Source organism: Alosa alosa, chromosome 1 (genome assembly GCF_017589495.1).
Source record: "Alosa alosa isolate M-15738 ecotype Scorff River chromosome 1, AALO_Geno_1.1, whole genome shotgun sequence".
NCBI lineage: Eukaryota > Metazoa > Chordata > Actinopteri > Clupeiformes > Clupeidae > Alosa > Alosa alosa.
This window is the reverse complement of record NC_063189.1, coordinates 6,650,185-6,658,923: the sequence shown is the minus strand read 5'-3', so window position 1 is coordinate 6,658,923 and position 8,739 is coordinate 6,650,185. Positions and strand designations below refer to the sequence as shown.

The 8,739-nt window shown below is 40.6% G+C and overlaps 2 protein-coding genes across 4 annotated transcripts in view; both read right to left on the bottom strand.

Annotated features, from left to right (window-relative positions):
* Positions 1–2,709, bottom strand: part of fnip2 (folliculin interacting protein 2) — a 22,481-nt gene extending 19,772 nt beyond the window's left edge. Inside the window, exon 1 of one of the 2 annotated variants that reach the window (XM_048259878.1) lies at positions 2,476–2,709. In XM_048259878.1, coding sequence (XP_048115835.1) covers positions 2,476–2,561 — 86 coding nt within the window. In that variant the 5' untranslated portion in view covers positions 2,562–2,709. Of the gene's footprint in view, positions 1–887; positions 1,031–2,475 lie in introns of those variants that run through there. The other variant, XM_048259883.1, reaches the window with a different exon arrangement.
* A 4,203-nt stretch (positions 2,710–6,912) lies between these two features.
* Positions 6,913–8,691, bottom strand: tmem144a (transmembrane protein 144a). Of its 2 annotated transcripts, XR_007195212.1 has the most exons (4): positions 8,497–8,691; positions 8,202–8,366; positions 7,932–8,106; positions 6,913–7,671 (listed from the first exon to the last, which is right to left on the bottom strand). XR_007195212.1 is itself a non-coding variant. In XM_048258306.1 (3 exons), exons 1-3 carry the CDS (start codon positions 8,582–8,584, stop codon positions 7,934–7,936), a joined length of 426 nt encoding a protein of 141 aa, XP_048114263.1. In that variant the 5' UTR covers positions 8,585–8,691; the 3' UTR covers positions 6,913–7,933. The 2 variants fall into 2 exon arrangements, 1 of the variants encoding a protein (XP_048114263.1); XM_048258306.1 differs by having other exon boundaries at positions 6,913–8,106.
* Positions 8,692–8,739: the final 48 nt, after the last annotated feature.

Genomic DNA, 8,739 nt, shown 5'->3' with positions numbered 1-8,739 from the left:
GAGAGAGCGAGAGCTATTGTAAGAGCTTGCTTGGACTGGTACTGCCACTACACACTCTCATACACACATGTCCAGAGTTGACACTATAACAGACAAAAAGTGCACACAAGACACAGACACACACCCAAGCACTCACACAACAGTTAGGCTTATGTGAAATCTGTAGACAATACAGTCCAGCATCCTCCAGACACTCTGCCTCTAATCAGAGTGTGTGTGTGTGTGTGTGTGTGTGTGTGTGTGTGTGTGTGTGTGAGAGAGAGAGAGAGAGAGAGAGAGAGAGAAAGAGAGAAAGAAAAGAAAGAGACGGTCACATGATCATACTTTGGCAACGAAGAAGCCTGCATCAATTAGGGAGTATTTTTTACTAGCTCTGCTCTGAGTGAGCTTCCAAAACGCATGACTCACTCACTCACTCACTCACTCACTCACTCACTCACTCACTCACTCACTCACTCACTCACTCACTCAGCCTTAGGGTTGAGGACTTGCCCATAGCTTCTGAGGCTTTAATGGCAAGTAAATAAGTGCCTCCCTAATGATGGGTCTCTAAAATACACTTCCATTTGGATGCAGTGGGCTGACAATCAGTGTGTGTCAGTCCATTTATGAGCTGCTCTGTACAAAGGTGCTCAAAAGAGGTTGAAACACCACAACTGCTGTGGCACTGACTGCTAACCTGGCAAGGCAAAAACACATAATTGCCACACACAATCCCCAACAAACAGCACAGGAGAGGAGTGGAGAGGATCAGGCTAACAGGATTAGCACATCATACTAACTACTGTTATCTTACCTACTCTCCTCTCATCCACTCCAGAAGTTAGCATAAGCACTAAACAGACATTAGGCTTCTATAAACACACACACACACACAAATTCTGTACCTGCTGGGTGACAACTCCACCGGATAGTGACCACACATTGTGCCACATCTCCTGCTATATTTGATCTTCATTGTCAATAGACTGACTTAACTGTCCACAACGACATGCCAGCAAATGTATTCAACACACTGCACACATAAATGTCTCTAGTTCCAAAGACACAGACTTTTCTACAGCTTGTCTGGACGAGGGGGGCGCATGCAGGAGGGCGGGTATTTGACCTGATGACAGTGACAGCCGGTCTCACATCACACAAACTCACATGACTATCACACACCCTCTCTTTCAGTCCTCCCAACACACACACACACACACACACACACACACACAATCATGTGATCTGTCTGTCATAGGACACTCTCAGTAGCCAAAGTTGCTCACCTCAGCATACCACTGGCAACAGCTCTGACACACGCAATAATTCAGTAATAATGTAACATTCTTATTTCAATACCGAAATGCCATAGATACTGAGTCCAATGTAGCCTACTGGGTCCATTGAACATGGAAGTAAGGGACTTCTGAAGGATTTACCTCAAGCTCACTGCAACAGTAACTACTGTAGACCTTGTGAATCATTAGGCTACCAAGGCATGACGGAAGGTGTTAAATACGATTGTGTTGGGTAGCCTATGCTACTGTAGTGGGCAACGTGCCCAAGCTGATTGATCCCTGTGATATATGTGATTGTTTTAGCGGTGACGGGGAGGAGTTTGACATCTGCTAGCCTGGCACGTTTACTGACACTTTCATTTCAGTAAATACCTTTAGATGACAATGTGGTCAGAATGCGACCACTTTCACTATCATATATTCACTCTTTTAGCAAAACACAGAGCGCAATCATGTAGGCTGTACGAAGTAGGCTAAAACAACGTTATCTATCTGAAATAACTAAGCCAAAATAATTTATTGCGAGAAGCAACTACTGTTGACCAGTTGACTATTCTCAACTGTCCGACAATGTAGTGTGTTGAATACGGCTGTTACGTAATGGCTCGACAGTAAAATAATTGATTCGAGAGGAGAACGTGCAGTAAGACGCGCACTCGTTTCGCTTGAACGTGCAATATTAAACAGATCCAGACCACTCATCCACGAGACTGACTAGACTAGCTGGGCTATTGCTCGCGTAGTCACCATAGGTAGTCACCCAGTCCGTAATCCGGTTCGAACTGATGATGGCCATTGCCAAACCGGCTAATACGCATGTGATCTGGTCCGACCCACACATTGTCAGTGTCGTAGGCTATTTGTAGCCAAACATGGCAAAATAATATATATTCTTCTGGCAATTTACAGTAGGCTATCGAATTTGCATCACATTGTGCTCCACAATGATCCTTCTTCTGGCGACCAGCTGTGTGCACGGCAGAACAGTTCGTCATAGAAAAGCTTTGAGTTGGGTAGGTTATTTGACACGCAATCAGAGGTGCAGCCTAACACCTGAGTAGGCTACTATGTTACGCTCCACGATGTGCAGTCACATCCCGGCGACATCTCCTGTAGTCTGACATCATCCATCACCACGGTAACAGTCACACCAGGGGCGTTATGCCTACTGTAATAATTCTGAAAAACCTCTTACCGTTGCTCCTGTCTACCGGCGCTATCAGTGCACGTAGGCCTACCGACTTTTTTACTGAAGAGTTTCTGCAGGAGCGTTGGAGCCATGATGCCCCAAAACACACTAAAACACAAACTCAGAGGCAGCTTGTCTTCTAGTTCCTGTGATTCCGGAGCATGCTGGCTAATCTCGCTGGCCTTAGGGCGTCCATTGCTTGATATGTCGTGGTCATATGATAGACGTGCGTTAGCGGAGACTCTGCCTCCACACATTGAATCAGGGGCGCCCTCTTCTGGGCTCGCATGCATTGTGCACTTACCGACAAACATTTATTCCAGGCTTTACCTTCTAAAGGCCTACCCTTTGCTAAGTAGCCTACTAAGCTTTTATACTTCACCTAAGAACAATTGCCTCTGAACCCAAATTAGTTGACTGATCACTGTGGGAACATCACAATGTCTTTGGTGTCCCCTGATCTGATAGGCTAATAGGTCAGAATTGGCACTATGGCCAGATAAATTGATATAGATGCACCGCAAAGCGGAGCAAATTATGACCAGTAATCAGTCCTGCATATTATTCAAAAATAAATCACTTGTCAATTTGTCTCCATCTCCTACTCCATCCTAACTCCATCCCCTACTCTTGCAACTTTTGTGTATGCAAATGAGTGTGTGCATGTGTGTGTTTGCTTTTGTGTATGTGTGCTTCTCTGTGTGTGTATTTTAGTTTGTTTCGTGAGTGTGTGTGTGCGTTTATGTGTGTGTGTGTGTGTGTGTGTGTGTGTGTGTGTGTGTGCATGAATCTTGATGTGTGTGTTTGCGTGTATTCATGAGTGTGTGTGTATGTGTGCATGCGTAGTGTAGTCACTAAATGTACACATATATTCATTTTTTGTATGGTCCCCCATGAACGGAATTCCATGAAACTTGCCATGCATTCAGAGGGAGTCATAATGATACACTTCAAATTCCGTGCAGTTTTGAACATGTCAGCCAAAGATATCTGCAATTACAATGCCTCGTTTTTTTTTTTTCATTTTCAACTAGGTGGCGCAAATCAAACTCAGTTTTCAATTTACTAAAACACATTTTGCAAAACACCACACACAATTTTCTACCTAACACACAAAAATATAACTGGAAGTAACCTGATTTTGTTTTTCAAACACAACCCATCAAAATACCACACTAAATCACCAGTGCTTCCCTCTCTCTCTTTACATGTGTAAACACTCATTAATTTACTGAACACCATCCAATCATTGCCTTAGTATAGGCCTATGAATAGATATACTCTCTATAGGTATAGACCCTTTCAATCTGCTCCTAGAAGATTTCCGGTTGAAATATTCAGAACCATTGCAGATACTTTGAAAGGGAAAATTACTTGTTTCTGCAGTTGAAACGGTCTATAGGCCTATGAATACATACTCACCCCACAAACACACACACAGACACACACACACACACAGACACACATACAGTACACACTTCTTTGGAAAAAGCAAAGCAATTTGATAGTAGTCAGTCATTTCCGTCTTAGGCAAAATTAGTGTTTTCAGAACTCCATGTACATCTGGTGGTCATTGTATTTTGCTTCGCTTTTTTCTTGTTGGCTGTAAAATACTGTATTTGCAACAGCAAATTGTTTGGGAAAAATCACTATTTTTGCTTGTATTTTTACTGTGTATTTCAACTTCTCTTTGTAGATACCATAACATTCACTCTTGTACACATATAAAGCCTATTGAAGACAGAAGAGCTTTAGGGTTTTGAGCTACAGTGTGTACATGATGCATCCAAAATGTCATATTATGACAAAAGTGTTTATAATGTGAGGCGAATGTTTTCTTTAAAGATGTGTTTACGACATTTTGAATGCTGTGTGTCATTTTGCAGAGATTTGAGGCATTTTGCATGAGCAATTGTGGATTTTGTGTGTGGCGTTTTGATAGAGTTTTGAAAACGTGTGTAAACAGTTACAACCTACCTCCTAAAAAATGCCCTTCCTTCAATTTATCACAACCCACAACTTAAAACATATTCCCACAGTGGTCCCTTGGCCTCAAAACACTAATGGTTAGATACTATCTTATCAAACCCATTAAAACAGCATATATTTAGGGACAGATTATTTCATTAGGGTAGTGTTAATTTCGTCAGACGAGACGAGAGGAAATATGTTTGTCAACAACCTTTTTTTTCATGACTAAGACGAGACGATGACGAGACGGCAGTAAAGTAACTGACTAAGACTATCTTAAGATGAATTATTGTTGACGAAAAAAGACAAGACTAAAATGTTTTGCATGAAATAAGAACTAAGATAAAATCTCTCTTCATTTTTGTCTACAAAATGAGAAGACAGAATATCTAGCTGTTACGTTTTCAAAATATTCCGAATGAGTTCATACGCAACAGCTTTCCTGTAGGCTAGTCTACGTGCTGTTGCTACAACCCTGTGGCTGCAACACGAAATTACATGGAACAAGAACACTGGAGATTTCTGCCAGAGTTAGCCAACTAACTACCTAAGCTTTATGCCACAATGCTACATACCCAGAAGTTGAAGCTTCTCTCATACAAATGAACATCCACCAGAATGTCCATACAAAAATGTTCATCATGTAATGTCAACTATTTAACTAGTTAGACTGATGATGTAAAGTTTGCTAGCAAGTAAGCTAATATGGAAAGTTCGCTAGCAAGTTAGCTATGGCTAAGATGGAGAGTCTGTTTGGGGAATATGTGTTGTGTTTGAGATATCGCCATCTAGCTTAAGGAGTAAAACATTAATACTTTGGTCTCGACAGTGTTTCTCAAACTTTTTCAGTTTCAGGACCACTTAACTAACCCCCTAAAAAAAAAAAAATGATTAGACCTACTTCAACAGTAGCCTATAATTAGTCTACACTATAGGCCTACTCACTGAACCACCTTGCTTATTGTCTTTGCACTTTGCTTATTGTGTGGATTCATACTGTATGATTTAAACTGGCATATCTTACATAGACAGTGTTGCAGAACTGTTTTTACATACAAGTTGGTTCAATATTGCAAACAACTCATCTATATTATATTTTACCACGTCTGCTCATGGACCACTTGGGATAGCTTATGGACCACCAGTGATTCCTGGACCACACTTTGAGAAACACTGGTCTACTTAATATGACAGTGGTCCAGTCAAATCTTTTACTGTCTATGGTCAAATCCCAGCCGAGCTATAACTGTAGCTCGACTTACCTGTGCATGTAAACATACTGACTGACAAAAATCAGAATGAGTAATTATAACAGACGAGTAGCCCTGTGGACACACAATATTGTTGGAAAAATTGAGATGTGTGAAACACTATTTGACTCAAATGGTAATCAGAAATAATTTGTTATAAAAAAAGACTAAAATGTGTTGACTAAAACTGACTAAGACTAAGATACCTTTAGTTTTCTTTTGACTAAAACTAGACTAAAATGACGAGACTTTTAGTAGAATTAAAATTTGACTAACAAAAAAATGATATTTGAATGACTAAATATGACAAAGACTAAAAAGGACATTTCATCACAAGACTAAGACTAAGACTAAATTAAAAATAGGTGACAAAATTAACACTACATTAGAGACAGATATAACTGCAAATCAATTGGCTGCCCAATGTGCTATATTGAGTCCGTATAATACATATAATAGGCCTACAGAAACAAAAACGGTTTTGTTTCTCTCTTTATTTTTTAAGCTTATTAATCCTGACACAATAGCTATCAAAGAACTCATTCTGCTACAGCAGCTGTTCTCCTTATAATTACAGTGGGCAGAACTAGCAATGACACTTTTCACTGATTAGGTGGCTCAAACAAAAGGCCAGAAGTACTGAGAAATCGAAATGAGACAATTGAGTGCAAATAAAGTAGTCTACTCGTTTACCTTTGATCAACAGTGCTGGACAGAGAAAGACATCTGAATTTAATGGATTTAATGACCTTAAATAAAAGAATGACACACACAATGACATGATCAGAGGTGACTAATGAGAAGGGAAAGCATCATTGTTCCCATGGTTCGCCAGAAAACTTCTGAAGACCTGGAACAACAAGATATATCAACACCTGGAAAATGTTGACACAATTCAAAGAGAACTGCACAACACATGAATCTTCAATTGTTCCATTAGTGGTTGGCTTATCCTCCTTAGAGGCGTTTCTCCTCTGGGAACTCCAGATTGATCACGCCCCAGTGCTCTGGGGGGGGGGAAGCACACCCACAAGACTTGCACTCTCTGCCACAGAGAGCCAATATCCATGGCAACACATCCCAGAAGCCATCCGCAGCCATAGGCGACTGATCATCTTTGATTTTCCTACAGTCTATTTCCAGGAACATACTGCAAAATAACACCAAACACATGCACACACACACACAAAAACACCCAGCCACTCATTTTAAGTTACCGGTAAATAGTGAAACATGACATTGCAGTGACACCCAATGCAAAGTTTGTTGTTTATTTTTTACTTAATCTTTGTTTTTTTATTTGTTTTACTTAATCATGGAAGAATGGTAGAAAATGTTGATCTGTAATTTAAAAATATTTTCTGCTTTCCTTGCCTTGTAATCCAACCTCACCAGACAAGTGACTGAGGTGTATCTGATTTACCATGAGGACATAAGAACACACAAACATTTAAAACATAATTACTTTATTTAAATCTTAGCTTCAATACATTGGAGAAAACATATTTGTGAAATTGGAATCTACACATCAGTTCAGTGGAACCTTATTTTTTGAAAAGAACATACAAAGAGCATAACATTCACCATTGGGGGGTTCCCTCATTTGAAAAAAAAAAAGTTGGTCACCTATAACTTTAACGAAGCAGTAATTATTTGTGTCATAATGTGGAAAAATAGAACAACCATTCCACATATAATTTAACTGAGGAAACAATTTACAAATTGAATAAATATTGCATTCAGAATATTTAAGATATTTTACATCCCTCTTGTAATTGGGGAAACATAAACCACTCTAATTATGCTAGACTGAAGAATCTAGATATATCATGACATGAAAAGCCTGCTGTTCCTTAACACATCAACATCTAATTTTGCTAGTGGGAGAATCTATGTTACTAATCAGGAATAGAGCCTAGCCTGCTGAAGGAAGCTCCCGTCTCCATTGACACTGGCAAAATGTCTTCGGTGTTTTAGCAGCCTTTCATGGAACAAAAAGAGCAGGCTACATTTACTAATCTGACAGAACAGGTCGTTGACATCACTGCAATTTGATCAGCAGTCCTGTTAAACACATTTTTGATACAGGGCCTCTTTGATGAGGACAACAATGTCTGACATTTAGCCAGAATGAAAGCATAAAGCCCCTCATATGCAACATTTCTTCCAATCTCTTTCAGGGCCTTATATTTCAGTGTGTGTGTTTGTGTGTGTGTGGGGGTTGGAGAGACAACGGTTTACCTTTACAGACGGACAGCCAGGCAGTGGGCAAGACAGTATCTAAGTGGGCAGACGGGCTGGTACACACAGACACACCTGGTGCTGGCCCAGCCTATAAGCATGTTGAAGGAGGCCCACAAGAGGAGTCCCAGGCTCAGACTGCCTGTTGTCACTATTGGCATTCCAGTGGCATTGACTGAAATCAAGCAAATGTTAAAAAGTTATCCATGTGCTCTACTTGGGGTTATTCAAAACCTAGCCGTTCAAACCCAAAATAACGATATGACCTACCATCTCCACTCCCAATTCTCTTAACCGGAACGAGGTTCCTCCCATAGAAGATTACAGTCACAGCACACGAGAAGAGATCGTAAGTTACATCCGTGGCATTTGTGGTGTGAGAGTCCCGCGTAGCCCCAAACGAATGCTGCCAGTCCGGATTGTGGCTCGCATATTCTTAAAAACATTGCATATTTTTCATGACACGTAGGCTATCAACAAGGTTACCCTCGTAGAACATTTACTTTGGGCAGTTTGCTGTCTATGTCTGACGTGTGAGTGTTAGTCCTTAAGAGAGTATACCTACCTCCACCAAGCTGATGGACAGCATCGCTTTCAGAAGTGCAGAGCACAGTCACTATAACTATGAGACAGAAATACAGAGTCATCCCCATCCGCGGTTATCAGGTATCGTGGTCAAATCCAAGTTGTAACGTGCATAATCTGCATCTAACGCCGACTTGTAACCAGAGATGTCTGACTGTAGAACACAAAGGTGTTGGGCAACTGGGATTTGATGCTTGACAAACATCAGCATCTTCTCATAAAA